The following is a 22,866-nucleotide window of genomic DNA, read 5'->3' on the forward strand; positions in this document are numbered from 1 at the left end:
CCCGCATGCCACCAGCGGTCATCGGCCCAACCTACCTTATGTACCTGCTATGGTTGTCGGTCCCAGGCTTGCTTCTTTGTCCGCCTCTCCGCTTCATAATGGGTAGGGACAAGCCTGGGGCGGCGGCCTCTAAGCAACCCACTATGGATCATTATACTACCCCACCCGCTGGGAAGGAAGGTACAGAGGGCTTGTCCCCCGACAGTGCGACTCTGCTCGAGGTGATTAATCAATCACGTACGGCACTGGAGGCCCAGATCAGGGTGGTTGGATACGAGGTGTTGGTTCTTTGCCAGGACCTTCGGAAAGCTGTGTACTGGATCACAGAGGCGGAAACCAGGGTTTCCACGGTGGAAGACACGATGTCCACCCTCCAGAAGAAGGTGGACAAACTCAGCATGATCTCATAGGAGCTGGCTTTGCGGGTCGAAAACGTAGAAGTAAGGGCGCGGGCCAACAACATCCGTCTGGTGGGCTTACCAGAGGGTTGCAAGGGCACATCCATGGACGATTTTCTCTCTGTTTGACTCAGGGCACTGTTGCTGCCTGAAGCCTTGTCCCCCTGCTTCATGATAAAAAGGGCCCACCACGTCTTGACCCTGTGCCTCATGGGAACAGTCCAGCCCGAACTGCCAAGCCAGGTCCTAGGATGCTTGTTTCCGGTCCAGGGAGGACCTGGCGTGACAGTTCGGGCTGGACTGTTCCCATGAGGCACAGTGTCAAGACTGATTTGCATATGGCCAGGTCTAAACTGGGGTGGCATGGTGAGCAAAATAATGATGGATTTAACCCAGATCTCTTGACTGGGTGTGAATGTTTTGATTTTGATAGCCGGGACTGGTGTATCAGTGGACTAATGCATCCACTGCAGGGGCCTGTGTTCGACCTCATGGTCACAGGTTCAAATCCAGTCGGGTCCACTCAGCCTTTCATCCATTGGAGGTCGATAAAATGAGTACCATTGAGTTGGGTAACAATATACATCTGTTATTTCAGCGCCAAGATGCCCCGTTGCTGGGGCGAACGTGCACTTTACAAATACACCTGTTATGTTATTTGTTCTGCAATTCGTCCATCAATTGTGTGTCTTTTGCTTTCTCGCCCTAAGTGCGCCAGGTATGCCCAGACGTGAGTCCCGTGCTCTCCATGCCACTGGAATCAGGCAATCCTGGCTGAAGAGAGGTGAACCCCGAAACCGGTCCTAGGATGCTTGTTTCCAGTCCAGGGAGGACCTGACCTGGCAGTTCCTGCTGGACTGTCCCCATTGGGCGCAGGGTCACGACTGATTTGCATATGGCTGGGTCCAAACTGGAATGGCATAGTGAGCAAAAAAACTATGGATTTAGGCCCAGATCTCTGTACTGGGGTGAATGTATGACATTGTTCTGCATTCTCTCCATCAATATTTCTTTTTGCATTTGTCAACCAAGGACAGTCCCCCCCCCTGCGTCCAAACTACATATACTCGCACACACATTGGGATGGACTGAGTCATGGCAAGCGATTCACCCTCCCGCGTTGGGATTCTCGTATGCATCGGCCGCCCATCACACTCTTTCGCGGCTTGATTACATATTCCTTCCACGCAGTTATTCACACCGATTGGCACAGGCTACGATCCTGGCCAGAGGACTCTCAGATCACTCACCCGTTCAGATCAAGCTGTGCTTACAGACCCCCGGACCTCGTGCAGGTGGCGCATGTCCCCTTGGCTTCTCCAGGATGCTACATATCAGGAGAGTCTCCGTCTCGCTATTGCAGAATATCTCTGGTTTAACGTGCCTACCTCTCCATCATCAGTAACATTATGGCAGGCTCTCAAGCCAAAGATTAGAGGGACTAACATTAGCCTCCGCACAGGGGAAACACATAATCGCCTGGCACAAGTGCAGGAACGGGAGAATCGCCAAAGCCTGCTGGAGTTGCAAATTTTGGAAGGGTCGGACCCCAGCTCCTGCCGTAGCCTGCTCCATGTTAAGCAACAAATCCACCAGCTCCACACAGATGAGGCCAAAGAGGCGTGGCTGGCAACACAACACAGGATATATCAATGGGGTGATAAGTCCAGTCAAACGCGGCAACGGTTGTGCCAGGCTAGATCAGCCCCGGTACACGTTACTCTGTTGCGTGCTTCGGATGGTTCCCTATGTACCTCTCCCTCTGCGGTGGTCCATGTGCTCGCCTCCTTCTATTCTAACCTGTATCAGGAGCGGGAGTTGATAGCGGCACCTCTACTAGATGAATTTCTTTCAGATATTCCCCCCCTCAGGCTTTCTGACCAGATGCGCGACCAGCTGGATAGCCCCATTTCAGTCGATGACTTACAGGCAGCGCTGGCAAGTATCCACCCAGGTTAAGCCCCTGGCCCGAAAGGCTTCCCAGGCGAATATTTGCATGCCGACTCTGGGTCCCCACTTGCTACAGGCCCTGCATGGAGCCTTAGAGCAGCGTATTTTACCACCGGATTGGCGTCACATCGAGATTGTGGTATTCTTAAAGCCCGGTCATCCCTCGAAGACGCGGCCTCCTATCGGCCTATCTCACTGCTGAACTTTGAGGCTAAGCTACTAGGTAAGGTCTTGGCGGACTGCCTTAGATCTTGCATCCACGACCTCATACACCTTGACCAGGCAGGCTTTATGCCGCAGCGTTCTACGGATGATGCCCTTTTTTTATGTAGGATCCATGCTTCTCGGGGCCGCGCATCCTTTAAATTCTTCGGGTTTTCAGCAAACCCACTGGGTTGTGCACCAACCCATCCAAATCCACTCTTTTTCCTATCTGCGGGGACCAGCGTAACCAAACTTGGGCCTCGGAAATGGCGCCGCTGATACTGGCTTTAAATATCTTGGGGTTTTCATCTCGCTGTGTCCTATAGTCTTTTGAACGAATAATATTGCCCCATTGCTCCCTGCTGTCTGCAATGAGACAACGGTCTGGTCCCAGCTACCTTTGTCTCTTAATGGAAGGTCCGCTATTTTCAAGATAGTGTCCCTACCGTGCCTTCTATACCGGCTTCAAAACTTTCTGTACCCCATCCCTCCGTCATGGTTCACACAGATTAACGCTCTTTTGAACAGGTTTATCTGGCCGGGAGGAGCAATTTGTGTGGCCCTATCCACGCGTACGCAATCTACCTACTGCGGGGGCATTGCTGTGGCAGATGTCCAGGCATATTATTCCACCTAACACCTCTTGGTGATCAACGAGTGGTGGTATGGGTCACAGTTGGACCCTGCCTACGCAGTCGAGTGGATCGCTTTGTCCGGCACCCCATTGCTACATCTCCTATATAGAAATATGTCCTTGGACACCTTGCCACCGGCATGCCAGACGGTCATACGAATCTGGCTGTGGACGGTACGATCCATGGGCTGGTGGCGTAGACTTACCCGCTCCACTCCCCTATGGCATGTCACCTTTCTCCGGCCTGTTTCAGCGCTCGACGGTTTCCACAAATGGAACCTCACCAGGATCTCCATGCTTTGGGATGTCATGAGGGGCACTACCCTCAAATCATTTCAGGGGCTGCAGTCAGATTTTGACCTTCATAAATCACAGTTTTCATTCACGCCGTCTGGAGGCTTTGCCTGAATTTCATGCCCTAGAGGGACGCCTACTGATGAGGGACATTGGGGACCACAAAATTAGGCGAATATATCAGACACTCAATACACACACTAGGACGACGATCCTTAAAACTAGAACAGCATGGGAGGCTGATCTGCCGGCCCTCACACATGACGACTGGGCCAAAGCTTGGTTAGTCCCGTTACTCGGCGGTGTCTTCAAGATATAGGCTCACTCAGTTCAAGTACCTCCACCGGGTGTATTACACTCGTTATCGGCTGTGGAAAATGGATGCTATTCAGTCCCCTCTGTGCCTCCATTGTAGCTCAGAGGAGGGCTCCTTCTTGTATACAGCGAGCAGCTGTGGGATTATACAGCCGTTCTGGACTAGTGTGGTGTCTTGCCTAGGTCGGGTCTTGGCGTGGACTGTCCCGCTGGATCCTAGACTGATACTTTTACATGGCACGGAAGACATTGGTGAGAACCGCTACAAACAGTACCTGTTATTTCTTGGCCTTACCGTAGCCAAACGTGACATAGCACAGCACTGGAAAGACCCCTCTCCACTGAGTGTGTCCAATTGGAAGAAGGCCTTGGACAGATGTATGACGGCTGAACTGGTGGTGTTTCAGGCGAGGGGATGCCAACAGAAGCACGGGAAGATTTGGGCCCGCTGGGCCACATACAGTGGTACAGATATCCCCCCATTGTCACAATCTGCCTCCCATGACCCCGTTGAACGATTGGTGGTTAGCAACTCCCTGTGTAGTGTGTTGTTTCTGTGCTCTTGTGACTGGGCATCGATATGTATTGTATGTGTAATGATGCCCACGCTTGTTTGGCGCTGTTTGTATTGTGTTTGGTTGTTTATTTTGCAGGCCATGTGGATATTACATACGTATTGTACCTCTTGCATTTTGTATGTCTTATTCAGGCTGGGCTTCGCCCTACTGGTATGGAAGAAACTCAATAAAAATGTATTGTTAGAAAAAAAATACACAAGTATTGTGGGACTGAATATAGTTTTAGTTAATTTTGTAACATGTTTTATTAGTATGTTTAGATTTGCAAATATTTTTAGCTTTTAATGGATTTACTTTTTGTATTTTATTGTTGTGTTTATTGTTTTTTTTAAATCTTTTTTTATTACCATTTTAAAATAAAACATTGAGATACAGTCTTTAAAGGGCTAGAACTTTTGCACGTATAAAATGATTGCAATTCACTGTTGTACACTTGTAGACCACTTCCATTGCATACTTGCATACAGTGAAGTAGTGTGGCTCACTGGTTAGAGGCGGCAGACCCGAGAGCAGAGGACGGCCCGGGACCAGGGTTCGATTCCCGGTGCGGCAGGTTTCTGGACCAGGGTCAGCGGACTCGATAATTCTCTCACCTCGGTGCCCACTCTGATCAGCGTTCACACTCGGCAACTCTGGGCATTAGCTTGCCTCATCTTCACTAACGGCCCCACCAGACCGCCGGGGATGCCTGGTCTCACCCTGGAGATACCCATTAAGGGACCATCTCTCAGGGAAGCCAGGAAGGGTTTCGCAGCGGTCGAAGCGCCTTGGGACCCTACGGGTAAGTAGAGCGCTATATAAATGCCTATACATTTACATTTACATTTAATTGAAACTAAGTGAAAGTGCATGTTGTTTTTTTATTGTTATTACATTTTTGGTTATTTTGGGGTATTTGGAGATCGAGTCAGCAGTGTTTCAAATTTAAATAGTTTTACTTGAAATCATTTTGTTTTTATAATGTTAAATATTTTTGATTTGGATGTTTCAAAAAATAAATATTATTTATTTATGTGTTAGAGTTTGGAGTTTGAATAGTAGATCTGACTCCACTCCCCTCGCGCCCCATGATGTGCACTTTTTGAGGGATTGGAATTAGAATAGTTAAATCTCAACCCCCAACATTGCACTTGGACCTTGCTTATACAATTGCAAATATAAGCACTTTCCCTAGTGCACTCCACATGTGCACTTTGGATTACAGTTTTAGCAAACAATCAATCCGTATTCGTAGAGCGCAGCTTATTACTCGCAAGGGTATCCAGGCGCTAGGATGCTGGGCTCAGTCGAAAAGCCAGATCTTGAGTGTCTTCCTGAATTCCGCCAGAGAGGATGCTGATCGGGGATGGAGGGGGAGGTGGCGAAGTAGGTGAAGGAATGACTCCCACTGAAGATTCGGCGGATGGGAGGTGTCTGTGCGAGGGAGGTTGAGCGAAGGTCTCTGGAGGTTTGGAGGAAGTTCAGGTGGTGGTTAATGAATGAAGGTCCTTGGTCGTGGAAGGTTTTGTAAGCATGTATCAGCATCTTGAATTGGCATCTTTTCTGGATGGGGAGCCAGTGGAGGTTCCTGACGTATTGGGTAGATGGATCTGTTTGGGCAGGTTGAGGATGAGTCTGGCTGCTAAGTTCTGTATCATATGGAGTCTTTTCATGAGTTGGGTGGTGGTTCCTGCATACCTGCTAACAAGACTCCAATCTGTCACCCAACAGAAAAGAAAAGGCAGGGTCTGAAGATTCATAGCCATCTTTTTCTGAGAACCTAAAATGTCAAGACCTAATGGCAGCCTATTTCCATCTCTCCAGTTTCCCACTTCTGAAGAAACCACATTCCCACTCTCTCTAGTGTCAGTTTGAACAGAGGTTCAAGTTTCATGCAGATATTGCTTTAAACCAGCAGTCTTCACCTGCGATCCACAGACTTACTCAGGAGCTCTGCAACTGTTAAGAAAATTAAATTATGTTAGCAGATTAGTAAAGTGTTTATATACATAAGAAATACAAATATAAAATGGAACATTTAAAAATGTTCTGTTAATCTGAATTAATTTAAAAATGGCGGCTAAAAATGTAGTTGGTATCCTTAACTTGAATCATGGGAGCAGTGCGAGTACAGCAGATGGAATCTAGTACAGATGATTATTGGGCTCTATTGAATCACTGGTGTGCGGCAACAGAAAGAAAGCATGAATTAGGAGCCAAAAAGGCAAGTGTAGCATATCCCTTTAACTTTTAGAAATAAAACCACATTTTCAAAATGTCTAACCTTCCCATTAAAATTTTGATTTTTGTACCTTTTTTGTTTTTAAGAATTAAATTAACTATTTCATAATTTGTGTATGATTGACGTGTGCTTGTTATTTTTCTTTATTGTTTTGAGGTTCAAATTGGAATTGCTTTAGCCAGGGTCCCTGACTTGCAGTAGTGATTCACTGGGGGTCCACTGAAGCCGAAAGTGAAGAATCACTGCGTCAAACAATGAATGCAATTAACCCAGGATTGGAATAGATAAGAGTAGGGACCCCCTCTCAAATTTACTTCAGGTCAGGGAGTAGAGGGGAAGAAATAAACCAAAACAGCCAAGAAACTCCCTCATGACCTATATATACTTTTACCACAGGAGATGCCTCTAATGACACTGGCATACACAAAACATATCTTCACTTTTTTTTGGATTTACTCATTTATTATATTTTTGAAAATCTTTTTTTCTTTCATATTTCTTTATAACATTTTACTAAATACAGAAAGACATTTCATATGTATTATACAAAACTTTTTGAATTCAGACCATAAATATACATTTCATACATTAATTACACAAATTCATATATTCTAAAAACAAAAGCCCATTCTGCTAAACCAGGTAGAGAACCCAAAAACACACACACTCACAACATACATTCTAAACATGCATCACTTCAAAGCATCCACTAAACATCCTGTCGCATTATATCTGTCGTCCAGTATACAACCATAGTTGTTTGATCTAAATTAGGAGAAAATGGCCATGGTATGTTGTGAGTGTGTGTGTTTTTGGGTTCTCTGCCTGGTTTAGCTGAATGGGCTTTTGTTTTTAGAATATATGAATTTGTGTAATTAATGTATGAAATGTATATTTATGGTCTGAATTCAAAAAGTTTTGTATAATACATATGAAATGTCTTTCTGTATTTAGTAAAATGATATAAAGAAATATGAAAGAAAAAAAGAATTTCAAAAATAAAATAAATGAGTAAAGCCCCAAAAAAGTGAAGATATGTTTTGTGTATGCCAGTGTCATTAGAGGCATCTCCTGTGGTAAAAGTACATATAGGTCATGAGGGAGTTTCTTGGCTGTTTTGATTAACCCAGGATTGGCCCTTTGGAGTTTGTTTGGTCCATGACTGACCCACCATCATCATTTCTTCCAGCAGCCTCTGTCCTCTGGTGAACGCACTACACACAGTTGAGTAGCGGTGTTACCAAGTAGATTCAGTACTGAATCAAGGAACAGCAGTGTGCCTCCTCCGGTTTGTCGGCAGCAACTGCCACAGGACAGGACGTTCAGGTACATTCCACCTGAAATAGAACCAGGCCTTCTTAGAGACTATGGCAGCCCCAGAGGTCCATACACAGAAGAATACCCCAACAAAACACAACTTCCCCCTGACAAAGGACACACAAATAGGAAAATAAATATATTAAGTTACATGCAGGAACAGACAATTGAGTATACAAATAAATAATTATGAAACTTGCTTGACTGCACCATTGTCTAACATACATTACGAGAAAAATCCAAATGAACATGAGCAAAGCCTACTGGAAGAATCTAGTGAATATACTAGGCCCGAAAAACAAAATCTTCCAATATTCCTGGCTTTGAAATCCCTCTTCCAAACTTGCTTGTCTTCATATTCTCATTTTAACTCACATAACATCCTCCCTTCATAGCACTCTCAACCAAAGCATCGGGGAAAACCCCTAACCCATTTCCTCATTTCTTCAGTAGGTGACACATGCTGCTTTATCTTACAACCATTCAGAATTTTCTTGCTGCAACTTCCAATGGTTGTACTCTTCCTCTACTCCCTATACTTGTATAAGCAATACATGCCATTCCCTTCCCTCATTTTAGCAGTGCAGAATTGTACATCACATTCTTGACAGTCAAATGATGTACATACTTACTTTCATCCTTCTTCGCTCTGCCACAGACCAAATCTCCTACCTCCAACATTAGGTCCTTCACTCCATGTTTGGATTGATAGCAGGATTTAAACACTGCTTTGCATGGTTTAGCATCTTCTTGACCTTCTCTGGGAAGGATCTGTCCTAACAGCTTTCTTCAATTTGCAAAAAGCATCCTAACTTTCCTGGGGCCATGCAAGTTTCATCCTGTTTTTCTATAATTGCCTGATACGATATGTTTTCTATGAAAAATGTTCAACAATTTTTCATAATATTCTTCAAGTCACAAGACGTTCTAATCATCTTTGCTCTCCACCTGTGAGGCATCAATTATAGCTTCCTCAAGCACTTTCTCAGGCTTTATACCATCACTTTCAATTGTATTGCCTAAGTAAGTTACATTATTTTTGGCACCCCTACATTTACTATAGTTTACAGCAGAACCTTTTTTTTTCAAAATACAAAGGACCTCCTCGAGTTCGTGCCATGCTCTGATTTTCTTTCATCCAATAACTAATATGTCATGTTTGATGAAAATCACGTCCTTCACCTCCTTGGAAGTTTCATTCAGGAGCCTTTGGATGATAGTGACCACAGAGGCCAATCCGAAAGATACTCGGAGGAATAAATTACACCCCACATGTGTGATGAATGTGGTGAGTCTCATAGTCGCTAATGTGACTTGGTGGTTGGCTTTTGTTAAATCAATAGTGGAAAACCATGTACTCCCTTTTGTGATGGCCATCAATTCATTCTGGGCAATAGGAATCTGGCTCCTGACATGTTTTTATTTAGATCTCTCAATTTCACATACAATCTCACCTTTGCCTTAGCAGGATGTACCACCACCAAGGGTGCCACCCAATCTCAGGATTCCAATGGTTTTAATATCCCAGCACCTGTAGTTTCTGGAATTCTTACGCATTGTTTCCTTTGTATATATAGAAATATTTCTCACCTTGTGCACACATGGAATAGATAGTTTTGTCGTTGAACTCATACAAAATACTAAATTTAGGGCACATTTATAACACCAATTGCCCAACATCATCTTCTTTCACGGGTTCAGGGCTACTGGGGTCTAGTACCATGCTAATGCTCCTTGGTCTATCCTCCCCAACACAGTTGGTCCATTCATGGTGTTGTGCGGCGCTTTAAGCTCCGAGTGAGTTTTCCCGATTCATGCCCTTATATAGGTACAATTCACATTGCCCTTATATAGGCATAGGAATCAAGCCCTTATTTAGGCATAGCCCATGCTACCCAAATACAGGCATGGCTACTTCCACCCGTACCAAACGTCACGACGACTTCTTGGAAAACCAGCTTAAGCAGTTAGGGAACTCCCCCTTGCTTGAATATTAATTTGTCCAAGTACTCAGTCACTTTACAAAGAACAGCTATTCCCTAGGGGTTCTTTCCTGACATTCATATGCCCGACTTTACGTCAAACTATGGCATTCCTAAACACCTTCAAGATATAAATATAACTACACTTGCTCTAGGAAGATACGGTGGTTCGGAGAAGTCCGAAGACCTACTTGCCCGACGCAGCTCACTACAGCAAGTGCAGAAGAAAGCCGACTCTCCAGCTGATGCACTGATCAAGAAGCTGCCCTTCTCCTGTCGAGAATCCAGCTCCAGTGTTACCGGCTCTCCTTGTGGGGTGTTGGGAAATCGAGTACGGAGACAGAGATACCAGACCTCCTTCATTCTAACCAAGGTTTGGAGCTGATTAGAACCTAGAGAAACCTTTGGTAGATTATTGTCAAAAACAAAACCTATGCTACACAATACTTACTTCTTACCGCGTACTAGACTTAGGTTAGGTGCATTGGGGTGGGCGTATTTTAGAAGCACCAGTTGAGTATTTTAGTCAATGTTATTTATGTATGTATTTTTATATGGCTTAGAAACCATACAATGCTCTTACAGTATTATTTCATATTATTGTTTACGCTGTACGCATTATACTTTGCAGTCTGCATAACGATTGTAGCATTTCACCTCTCTTGCATGAGAAAGAAGACTGTTCAATAAACCCTTTTATCGAAAACGCCTGTCTCACTATTTCTCTACAACTCTGTAGAAACGAAGCATGCACGATAGACTGAGTGAAATACTTATCTATTGTTTCTGCGACTCTGAGAGATATATTCTTTTTCTTGGGAAACAAAGTTGTAATATTTATGCGGTTGTCAGAAACTAATCCCTTCGATAAAGTTTCTAGTGACATCTGAGTTAGCTGGCACACACACAATTAAGTTTAGTATATTCGATAGAGACCTAGTTGACCGTAGTCCTACATCTAATCTATAGGATATATTATTCCAATGTGCAGATCCGATTGGAAATATAGGAACTACACTACAATGGCCACACCTAAATTGCCCTCCCTTCCTGTTTTTAGACTCGAATAATAATTGTCTGTATACTAACATTTCAATAGTTTCCCCTGTAAAGTTTTCTGTGCTAATGTCAGTCATCTCCAGCTCTTTACTCAACACTCACAAATTTACTCTACAATAAATAGTTGTTTGCTATGTTGTACCTTGAGCCATAGCCTGCTCCAATGTTTATCCTAACTCCACCTAAAGTCACTTCACACATCTGTTTCTTTTTCATCACACCACCTACTACCAACATCTCCACTCTTAACACACAACCCTCATCCTTACTGTTGTTGATGTCACTTGAATTTCCCCAATCTTCCTCACTGACATATTTTAGCCTGACCACACTTTTACTTGTGGTATACTCTGCAAAAGTGTCTCACATCATCACAAGCAGAACATTTCTGATTGTGTGCCAGACATTTTTGCTGTAAGCTAAATTCTCCGAACTGCCACGCCTAAAGCACTTATTAGGCATATCGAAAACTTTGCTATACTCTGCTCTTGCTTCTCAAATGACATACTATCTGGGTCCTTGGCCTTTCCATATTTTCTTTTCTTAACTTTACAGACATCATCATTTCACTCGTCATCCTCAACCCAGCCTTAGCACATTTGCCAATTAATTCAGCTTTTTTTCACTGTGGTAATTAATTCCTTTATCTCAGATTCCCCACTCATCCACAATCTGTCCTGAAATTAGTATTTCTTGTGTGTATTGTAATTTGTAATCTACTTGTGATCTGGTGGGCAGATGGTGGCAATTCTCTGTGGTGCAGGGGCGCAGCGGTGCAGTACCGCCCACTCCCTCACCGCCGAAACTCGTAATCGGGCTCATAGTGTCTTTACCTCGACACCTCGATACCCTCAAAGGTTAGGTTTCCAAAGCTCAACAATTGCCGACTTCTAGGCACCTGCCATGAGACCCGAAGACCAAACCCTCTACATGACTAAGTAAAGACCTTGGTATGTCCAGATTACTGTTTAGGGGCCAACACTTACTATGTAGAATAGAAATATATAATTTGCCTCCATTTCCAGGCTGCATACATACAAAATAGAGAAAGTAATGAATACAGGGATGTTTACACAAGTTAGACAGAAATCTGAATGATACTTTGAGGTCATATAGGACGAGAAAGGTTTTGAGTGGTCAATAGCATGAAACAAGGTGGTGGGGACTGGCCAGGTCTTGAAATGTAAAACTTATCAAATAAGGTGATTCTACTCGCTGTCTAATGTCATGTAACAGTGTAAACACTTGGTGGATTTGCACTACAGGTCAACTTGTTGGTACTTTAGCATTCTATTTAATCTAGTAGATGTTTCATATTTCCTCCAGCCAATTCTATGTTGTTTGCTTCTTTATTTTGTATAGTTAATGAAGATGGTAAACGAGGAGTGTCCAAACATCACCCGTGTGTACAGCATTGGGAAGAGCTACCTGGGCCTGAAAATGTATGCAATAGAAATATCTGACAACCCCGGAGAACACGAGCTTGGTGAGGGTCCTGCTTGCAAAACCATTCATTGGCAACTGGACGGTTATATTTTTCAAAGACTCATACTAAACTTTGTCAGGCCTTTCCCCCAAATTGTCCTCAGTTAGTGCAGGTGCTCTTGAAGCTGTGTTTGAGTTAAGGCATCTCTTCTTCACAACATACTTTCTCAGTTTCAATTTTATTTTTGGGGTTTCAAGTTAGCTTGGTAGAGTCCATTAACAGTGGTGGCTCGCACAGGGAGTGCTGCGAGGTGGTAGGGCAGGGTGGGGAAGGGGGAGGGGTGGGTGTTGTAGTGGAGTCGGACGTACGACGGCCAGGAGTAAAGTAAGTAAATAAATAAATAAAACTATTTACCTTGCGCTCGCTGCTTCGCCGAGTTGGGGATGCAGTGAGCGCAAGGTAAATAGTTTTATTTATTTATTTACTTACTGTGCTCCTGACCGTGGTGCGTCCGACTCCACTACCGCCCCACCCTGTCCCTCCCCGGCACTGCCCCATCACCCCACAGCACTCCCTCTGCGAGCCGCCACTGTCCATTAATCTGGTAGCTGTATAAAGATATTGTTACCATCTGGCCTAATTGGCCCCCTTATTTATTTAACATGTAAGTTATGATTGGAATCCAAGATGGGCAGTGCTGCGGCAGCAGTCCCTCATCAGTGCGTATCTAAGGTACATAGGTGTGCCTTAGACATGCACTGCCGTGAGATAACCACAGCCCATTTCAGCGTGGAAAGAAATGCACAATGTGGTGCATTTTGTTCTGTGCAGGAAGAGGGGGACAAAGATACAAGGGGCACAACATGTGCCCCCTGCATGCAACCCCAGGAACATAGGAGACAGGGGGCCTATGAGGGCCCCATTAGTTTCCTCACCACCACCCTTTTCAAGGGGGGCTTACTGCCATGAAAAAGAGGGTAGCGAGGAAACTTGTAATGTACTGCAGCGGCAGCGCCATCACATTACTTCCTCAGACCTCTGCGCCTCTGCCACTGGATCAAGGATCCCAGCAGTAGCAGCGGTTCAGTGGTGGTCCAACGACCGTACTTGTAATACGGTGGGTGGACCGCCACCACGTGTTTGGCGGTACCATGGACCTCCAAACTCGTAATCGGGCCCTGGATCGTACTAATGCTATACATTTTCTTTTGAGCTAGTTGTCCTCCTTTTATTTTTATTTCTCCAATGTTTTTCAATTTTCTTTGAAAATAACTTCCTCCTCTCAATGTTAACTTCACCATTATCTTACTTATTTCACTGTTACCCCATTGTATATTTTTTCCTTTAAAATTTCATCACATTGTATTTCTTCCATCTCATTCCTCTACTTTAATATTACTTTCTCTCAGTTGTCTGATTTGTTTGTTATTACTACCATCACTCGCACCCCGTCTGGTTTTCAACTCATTTTGACTGCAATCAAGCTACATTTGCTGTTTGAAATTGTTGTCTTTTTCTCACCTATCTATTTCGTTCTAGAAAATGTTTTTTTATCCTTTCTACGTTATGCTTTTTTCCACACATTGTATGCGTCACATGTCCCTCCTCACATATTGGTTTCTGTTTTCCTTTCACTTACGCACCTGGACTCTTTCTGCAAGATAGTTGCCCACTAGTATCAAGATGGCTGCTCACTGGTATCAAGATGGCTGCCCACTGGTATCAAGATGGCTGCCATTGGTATCAAGATGGCTGCCCATTGGTATCATGATGGCTGCCCATTGGTAAACTGATATTTTTGTCTACTCTGCAGGTGAGCCAGAGTTCCGCTATGTGGCAGGAATGCATGGGAATGAGGTTGTGGGTCGGGAGCTGATGCTGAACCTGATGGAGTACTTTTGCCAAGAGTTCAAGAAAGGAAACCCACGTATTGTGCGACTGGTGACAGAAACTCGGATTCACCTGCTCCCCTCTATGAACCCTGATGGATATGAGACTGCGTACAAGCTGGTAGGCACTACATCCAGGAAAAGCTCTTGAGGCTCTCATTCCAAGGGCAGTGTGACTGAGGTTTTCTGGTCAAGATTTACTCTGAACATGCAATAATAATACACATTGACTGGCAAAAGCAGAATTCAACAACAATGTCTACAAATTATACAATGTAACAGGAATCACATAATTCAGCTATTTCAGACATTCATTTTAGTAGCCTTCATCTTCAGCTGGATGAAAGGTTGTGCACTGCAGGAGTGAAGGGGCCACCATTGTGCAATGGTGAAGTATCTGAGTGCTGGTGGGAAGGGCAGCTGGGTGTGGGGTAAAAAGTGCATTACACTGCAGGTATTTGGGGACAGCAGCGACATCTTCAGGAAGTGCAATCCTGCAGGCAGACGTGTAGGACAGAGACACTTGTCAGGGGTGTGGCTCACTTATTTCAAAGAGTGCATGTTAATAACTTCATCAGCCTTCCTTGATGGGCATTAACAGCTAATTATTGCCTTCTTACCTTCCAGGTGCACGTATCTCCCCCCTAGACCACATTGGTAACTTTTGGTTGGAATGTGCTGTGAAAGACAAATGTGCAGTCTGTAGGTAAACTGTGCTGAAAAGACGATTTTATGGCATTTATGAGCTATGAAGTAAGTCTGAGCTCAGCTGAAATGCATTCTGCAGGGCATTGCACATTTCTGTTTAGTATTGTTCTTCATTCACAACTTCTGGATCAGTGCTGAAAGTAGACCCTCCCCCCTTGGTTCTGCCAAGTGGGGTATGGGTGAATGACCTGGATTTGTAGCCACTTTCCCCAATCTGAAAGCCAAGAGAGCACAGGCAGCAGAGGAATGCTCTGTAGAAGAGTTGGAAGAAGTTTTGGGGGTGGGGAGGGTGGCCGTTTTTTGACGTCTCAGGTAACTGAAATGGTGAGGCCATAGCTGATAACAGGTAGGTCATTAATTCGGCTGCATCCTTGAATCAGGAGATTGTTTTTCAGGGGGTGGTGATTACAGTGTTTCACAGGACCGGGAGTAAGAGAAGAGACATGCACTGATCATTGTCAAGAGAGAGTTGGAAAACTTGAGTAGAGAAGAACTGTTTGAAGCATGCAGCTGAACAAGGCCCAGGAGAGTTGGATGCTTCTGGCTTGTCAACCAGGCTGAGAATCTTAGATGTTTATGAAGGTTTGAAGGACGTTAAGACAGACAGTACCAGAGGTGACTTAACCTAAGAGTCATGAAGAGCTTCTGGGGTGTTACAGATTTGGGCAACCTCTGCTCGGAAAACTCAAGGAATGTTCATAACCAGAGCTCTTTTAAGAAGTGCATTTTGCAGAAACTAAATGTAGTTTTGCATCCATATACATTCAGTGGATTGGGTGGGTGAAAGCAGTGCATGCAGCGGGAGAAAGGTGAATGATTGTTTCTTAAGTTATTTTATTTTACATCCTTAGGGGTCAGAGCTGTCGGGCTGGGCAAACGGCCGTTGGACCTACCAGGGCTATGATCTAAACCACAACTTTGCTGATCTGAACACCCCACTGTGGGATGCTGAGGACAATGAGCTGGCCCCGGAAGCATTCCCCAACCATTATATTCCGATCCCAGAGTATTACACCATGGCCAATGCAACGGTAAGTACTGCAAACATCAGCACACTTTAACCCTTCGGACCTTAAATACCTAGATGTGTGGCAGCATCACAGTACAGTGATATTTTGGGCAAACTCCTGACTTCCAATTAGACAGACCACCACCATTTTCTATAGGATAAAGCAGGATACACTTATTGTGTACTTCACAGTGTCACAATACATTGGGTCACAAATACGCAGTGGCAATGCAGTCATGAATCTCAGACACATGAACTATGGTGTTCCCATATCATGTGAACTGAAAGTTTCATGGTAGAATCCAGAGTCTTAAAGGAATAGAATATTCACTAAGCACTGCAGCATATTGCAGCATATTGCTTTACAAGGTTTTGGGAGTCCCAGAATCTCTGACTTCTCTGTATCCATCTGTCCTCTTGATCTTTATGTGGACATCTTTATATACGACAAATAAAGCAAACCTTCACTGTAGATATGAATCCCACTGAAGATGCAGATCTATGCATAACAGACTTAAGCATGCACCATAATGAATGCAATACTGAATGGAGTATGTAGGGAGGTCTTAACTATCTTTCACAGAGAAATCACTTCCCTTCTATTTTTATGACATTTCAGTGTCCTCACATTACTTGGAAAGGGGAATAGTTCTGCTCATCGAAGGGTATCAATTCTGTTTTCCTGGGTGGCTATGGACTTCAGGAACATTTGTGAATACCAACTAACAAATGTTCTTGTTGGTATTGATCTACTTTCCAACTATGCATCGACTCAGGAATAACACCTCTCCTTTGCTCCAGTCTGACTTTAGATTTGAAGGGTGCATCGAATTTGATTGGTAGAGTATCTTTGCCCCACTACCAGAACTTTAAGTGGGGTTTGCCCCAGCTTGGTGAACACATTTAGGCCTAGACCTACACCACTTCCTTTGCTACCATGCTAGCAGAACAAGTAGCCTGAAGGCCTTTGCTGAAGCCCTACACAACTCCCTTGAAGCTTTTGGTGATCTAAACTCTGTGGAAGTCCTAAGCCAGCTCAGGGTTTACAGGGGCATAGGAACAGAACACCAGAAAGCCCTCTTTATCCCTTACTAGAACCGAGAGAAGGTCTTCCTGAGAAATAAATGGCTACAAGTGCAGTGAACTGAGTGATGACTCTCCCTGGCTGCACAATCCTTTATTGGATTATACATCATTTAATTATGGAGTTTCTTTCATTGGTCAAGCACCTATGCTGGTTGGTCTGTAGGCTAAACTGAATGAAAAAGGCCTGAGGAAAGTACTTTAGGGCAGATTTACAAGAAACTAACGCAGCGCGGTGCAGCAAGTCATTTTGCTTTGCAGCGCTGCGTTAGTTTGGAAGCACAGGGAACCAACATATTTACAACAATATATTGCATCTCTGTGCTTCCCTCTGCCCTGGTGCACAAACTGCTGCCATGCGCCGATGCAGGCACCCTTGCACCGTGGTGTAAGGATGCCTGCGTTGTGGGGAGATTGTTTTTGTGCAGGACGGAGGACCTTCCTGCACAAAAACAATAATTTGAGGTGATTTCCTCTTCCAATGCATGCTGTAGAATGCAGCACACATTGAAAGAGGAAAGCAATGGGAATAAATTAAAACATTTCTCCTCGTTGCACCTCCCTATACCACCCCTAGGATGGCATAGCATTCTGACGCATTTCCAGATGTATGGTTCCTTGTAAATCTGGATATGCATCAGTGGACATGGGTGCAGCATGGGAACACCCACAGCAACACTCATGTCACGCCTCTAACACGCAAAGTGTTGCGTGAAAAGGGGCAATATTTAAAGCACAGGTAAATTCACGGAGGGTGGCTTTACCTGTGCTTGTAAATATCACTCAGAAGGTTGCACCACCGGTGCGTCGCACAACGCGATGCACTGGTGGCGCAAGGGGCTTGTAAATCTGCCCCTCTGTACCTAGAGTCGCCAACTCTCGCTCCCATGTCTGATTTTGTTACTGTTCGTGGGCTATGCTACATCACTACGAATCAGAGTGGACAGTCCTGTCTCCGTACCATCTCCACAGTAGTTCATTGAGGCAACATCTCGAAATGCAGGAGCTATACAAAGAACATTGTTGTGGGTCTGGTTGAGACCAGATACCAAAACCCAGAGCAGTAGGCTTAAACAGGTTTTAACATATTTTCAGTACACAAATGTACAGTTGGAAGCAGAAGTATATAATCTAACTTGCCCAACATTATGTGATTTTTCTGTTCTCTAGGAAACAAGGATAGCAATGTAGTGTCTCTCTATCCTGTATGTGTAACTGTTATATAATAAATGATCACAGGTTGATTCCTGAAATTCCACCATGATCATGCCTTCCTTAAGTGAAATAACCTTTCCTATTTCCACAAGCTCTAACACATCCTTTTTTAAAGCCTGCCCGTGTTGTCTTTGCTAGCCCCTATTAACGTTTTGCACCATCTTCCTTATCAGCGCAAAGTAACTGCCAATGTTTACTCTAAGAATCCAGCATACCCTACAATCTCTTTATAGCATATAGCCCGCCGTAGAGGGCTATACCGGCTATTAAAGGCCCTCTCCAGCGTTAAAGACCCGAGCCGAAGGCGAGGGCCTTTAACAAGGGAGAGGGACTTTAATAGCTGGCATAGCCCAGCTACGAAGGGCTATAAGGCTATTAGAACATTCTGCCACTAGAGAGCAGAATGTACTAACAAAAAAGAACACAGCCTTATGGGAGTGTGGGTGGATTGGGATCCCCTCAGGCTCCCTGAAGCTTTTGTTCACAGCCAGAGCTGTGAACAAACAAACATTGGAATGTTAGAGCTCCAGGCTTATACCAGCCATTATAAGCCCAGAGCACCCCATTGTTTTCAATGGCTCGCCCAACATTCCAATGTTCTAATATAGACTGTGTACTGCCATCTGCTGCCTTGCGGCTAGGTTCATGACATAGAAATACTCCACACACTCATCTAACCCATGATACTCAAAGTACGGCCCGAGGGCGGCTGACCTTCACATGTTGCCCCTTGGTGAGCAGCAGCCCCTGTTTACTTAAGAGAGTACTAATTTTCATAAAGATAAGAAATAAACGGACAAGCATTTGATAACCGAAGTAAAAGAACAGAAGCAAAAAAAAAGTTCCCTGCACCACTTAACTTTCGGAACACATTCTTTTGAAAGACATCTTGCAACAGACATGCTTAAAAATGACACTCTTCAAAATTCAAAATGTTTTTTCATTAACATGCAGAAGCGTTTCACCTTAGTACATAGGATTGTATCAGTGCATTTAGAAATATTTTTAAAAGGGATAGTTTTTTTAAATAAACATAGAATCATTCATGCCTCCTCCTACCCAGACAACAATGCCAATAGTGAACTAAGAAGCAAGTCAGTTATCCTGTCAAACTTCTGGGTGGCTTCGGTTCTTACTATACTTGGATAACATCATAGTTAATTAAATCAAACCCATTAGAAGGTGTTGTACCGTACATATCCTGAACACGATTATTTCAAGGTGCTCTCACATGTGGAATGAAGAAAAAGGAGGCAAAGTCAAATAAAGCAATTGCCTAGGATCACACAGTTTGGTCAAGTGAGGAAGCCAGGATTGATCATAATTTTTTTCGGTTTCACATGGTGCAATTCTATTTCATTCAAATCCAATAACGAAGTTTCTTCTTTTTTTGTGCTTGACTTTCCTAAGGCAGTGATAGCAGGTAAAGAAGGCTGGTAAAGGGATAGCGATTCATATATGCTTAGCACAGTATTGTCAGATCTATTCTAGAGACTAAGGAATTAATTCAGAGGACAGTATGGACTGAAACCCTCAAAATAACTCCATGACTCAGTGACCACACTATGTGCATGCTTTGCCTCCCAACACCCAACTTACCCCGAGCCTGCAAAGCACCACTCCCATCCCACGGGCATCAGTGTGGCCCTTGGACACACCAAAGACCATATTTTGTGGCCCCTGGGAACATGTTTTTGAGTACCCACGATCCAACCAATCTTCCGCCCTGCTCTGTCCAGGTCCTGTGTTTTCTTCAGTCAGCTACTATCTCAATGTGCATTGACGCTATACCTCTTTCTGTGGCAGGTTGCTCCAGAAACGCGAGCTGTGATTGACTGGATGCAGAAGATTCCATTTGTCCTGAGTGCTAACATGCATGGTGGAGAGCTAGTGGTTACATATCCTTTTGACATGGCACGGTCCTACTGGAAGGCAAAGGAGATGACCCCTACTGCAGATGACGCGATTTTCCGTTGGTTGGCCACGGCCTATGCCACCACTAGCCGCGTAATGATGGAGGAAGACCGAAGAGTTTGTCACACAGAAGATTTTACAAGAGTCGGCAACATTATCAATGGGGCCGACTGGCACACTGTAGCTGGCAGTAAGTAAAACACAAAATTCACTTTTCATAGTCGTTCAAATTGAGAGATTAATGCAGCAAATAAAGGTTAATACAATAAAACAAGTTCAGGAAGCACAATAGGAAGATAAGCCCAACACTTACTTGTGTAGCTATGAAAAGTCCTTAGTCAAGATGTAAACCATTTTTGAGGTCTTCCTACAATTGGATTTAGCTGTGTGATGATGTATTGTCTTCAATACTTGAACATCTACTTAGAGTGGGCTTTTGGTCTGCCTCTTGTAGGACGGGATGGCTTTGTTGTCCTTTTCACTTATCTGCTCCAGATTCGCTCACTTTCCTCCCTGTTCTTGTCCACCTCCTTAAGCATTTTGCTTTGACTCTCTTTTTTGGATTGGATGAGTGTATCTTTCCACCTGATGACCCATCTTCCTCTGCTGGTTCTTCTGAAGTAATCGCACAGTTTGTGTGCGAGTTCTTCTCAATGAAGCTGTTACCACCATGTTGCCTGTTTTCTTCCTAGAAGACAGTGACCCATTGCCCTGGATGTCAATATTCAGCAGCAGGAGGGAGCACCTCCTAGTGTTTCACGGCTACATTGGAATTAGGGGTCTTGCAACCAATGCATCATGCTATATTCTTCTCCTGTGTTTCATACACATCCTTTGTGATAATAAAGTCACATTTAGACAAGGAAGCATCACACGTCATGTACACAACTCTGTTGTCATCGAGGATATGCAAATGACCGCTTCCATTAGCACTTTCTGAACATTGTGTTTGAGGGGCAACAAACATTTAAACATTTCTGGGTCTCTCATTTACACAAAAAAATAAATTTGAAACTGCAACGCTTTTTCAATCTCAGTTCTGTTGTTCCCGCCTCGCCCCTCTTTTACTGTCAAATTACCGTCATTAGCCCATGCATATATGGCAAATGTTACATTATGCATATGTCTACAGTGCAGTGTAGCCTGTGAGGGTATCCTGGAACTGTGCAGGTGTGTGAGGCTAGCCCCCAGGAGTGGGGAAATGACTTACTGAAAGAGCTCCAGGAGCAAATAGAGGACTTACTAAAACAGCCATGTCTTCAGCTTCCTGCAGAATTCAAGAAGAGATTAGGAGGCTCATTCCATGCTTTGGGAGTGATGTATGAGAAGGCTTGACCTCCAGTTCTGCCTCTGTGAAGGCGTTGGATGTGTGTTAGTAGAAGTCCGGCTGAGTGGAGGTGCATGGATGGTTGGTGGAAGTGTATGCAGCTCTTCGGGTAAGCTCAGCATTTGTTGAGCTATGTATGTGTGAGGATCTGAAACTGCATGGCTTGTGTATCAGGAGCCAGTAGAGCTCGATCCATTGTGGTGAGATGTGTATACTGCATGAGACTTTGAGGACAAGTGTGGAACTGCTGCATGATGGATGGTTTGCAGTCCTCTTGGAGATGTTTGGTGATTCCTGGGTAATGAGAGTTCCCATAGTCTAGTCTGTTGGTGATGAAGGCCTGGGTGACAGTCTTTCTGGTGTTGTTCAGAAGCCACTTCCACTTGTAGATCTTTCCCGGCATCCTCAGAGTGTAGCAGCAGGCTGCGGTGATGGAATTGATCTGGGCGGACATGTGCAGTTTTGTCAACGATGAGACTGAGGTTTCTGGCCTGTGGGACTGCGGTGGGTTTGGGTTTGAGGTCCGTTGTTCACCAGGTGGAGTCCCACGATGAGGCATCCTTACTGAAGATTACCTCTTCTGTATTGTCAGTGGTTTAGTTCGAGTTTAGTTCAGTGGTTTAGTTCGAGGCAGTCTAACTCCACCCAGGTGGCAACATCAGATATGCAGGAAGTGATTTTGTTCCTCATGTTGGGGCATTTATTTGAGATCAGCTTTATACGTTGTGTGTCACTGGCATAGGTGAGAATGCTGAAGTTGTGGATGTGGATGAATGTCTGACGAAATATCGACAGACAGAAAATCGACCTACAAAAATATTGACACAGAAATATCGCAGTCAGAAATAAGTCCAATCTACATAAAGGTAAGTACAAAAATATATAGAAAAAAATATTGTCAAAAATATTGATGTTAAAAATATAGATTTTTTAATACCATAATAATAATGAAAACGTAAGTAAATACTACATATAATTAAAAGAAATATAGTTAAAAATATTAAACCATATATAAAAATAATACCTATTACATATAATGCTAAAATAAATTAAACACGTTTATATATATGCTTACTCCACATAGTGAAACATTAGGAAAAACTTTGGATAGCGTAGTGGTAAAAACTACTATTCCCACTCCAGAGAGTGCAACAGTAGGGAAAGCGCTGGTTAGCGTAGGGGTAAATATTACAATTCCCACTCCAGAAAGTAACAGTAGGGAAAGCGTTGGATATCGTACGGGTAAAAATTACTATACCTACTCCAGAGAGTGCAACAGTAGGGAAAGCGTTTGATCGCGCAGGGGTAAAGATAACTATTCCCACTCCAGAGAGTGCAACAGT

General features: G+C 44.0%; 1 protein-coding gene across 2 annotated transcripts in view; it reads left to right on the forward strand.

Moving 5' to 3' along the window:
- The window catches only part of LOC144817766 (putative carboxypeptidase X1), a 268,058-nt gene that overhangs the window by 204,694 nt on the left and 40,498 nt on the right, over window positions 1-22,866 (forward strand). For both annotated transcript variants that reach the window (XM_078674562.1, XM_078674563.1), the window contains exons 8-11: window positions 12,315-12,438; window positions 14,192-14,388; window positions 15,827-16,006; window positions 20,089-20,386. In XM_078674562.1, the coding sequence (XP_078530688.1) occupies window positions 12,315-12,438; window positions 14,192-14,388; window positions 15,827-16,006; window positions 20,089-20,386 (799 nt within the window). The remainder of the gene's footprint in view (window positions 1-12,314; window positions 12,439-14,191; window positions 14,389-15,826; window positions 16,007-20,088; window positions 20,387-22,866) is intronic.

The sequence above is a fragment of the Lissotriton helveticus genome, chromosome 2_1, assembly GCF_964261635.1.
Source record: "Lissotriton helveticus chromosome 2_1, aLisHel1.1, whole genome shotgun sequence".
Classification (NCBI taxonomy): domain Eukaryota; kingdom Metazoa; phylum Chordata; class Amphibia; order Caudata; family Salamandridae; genus Lissotriton; species Lissotriton helveticus.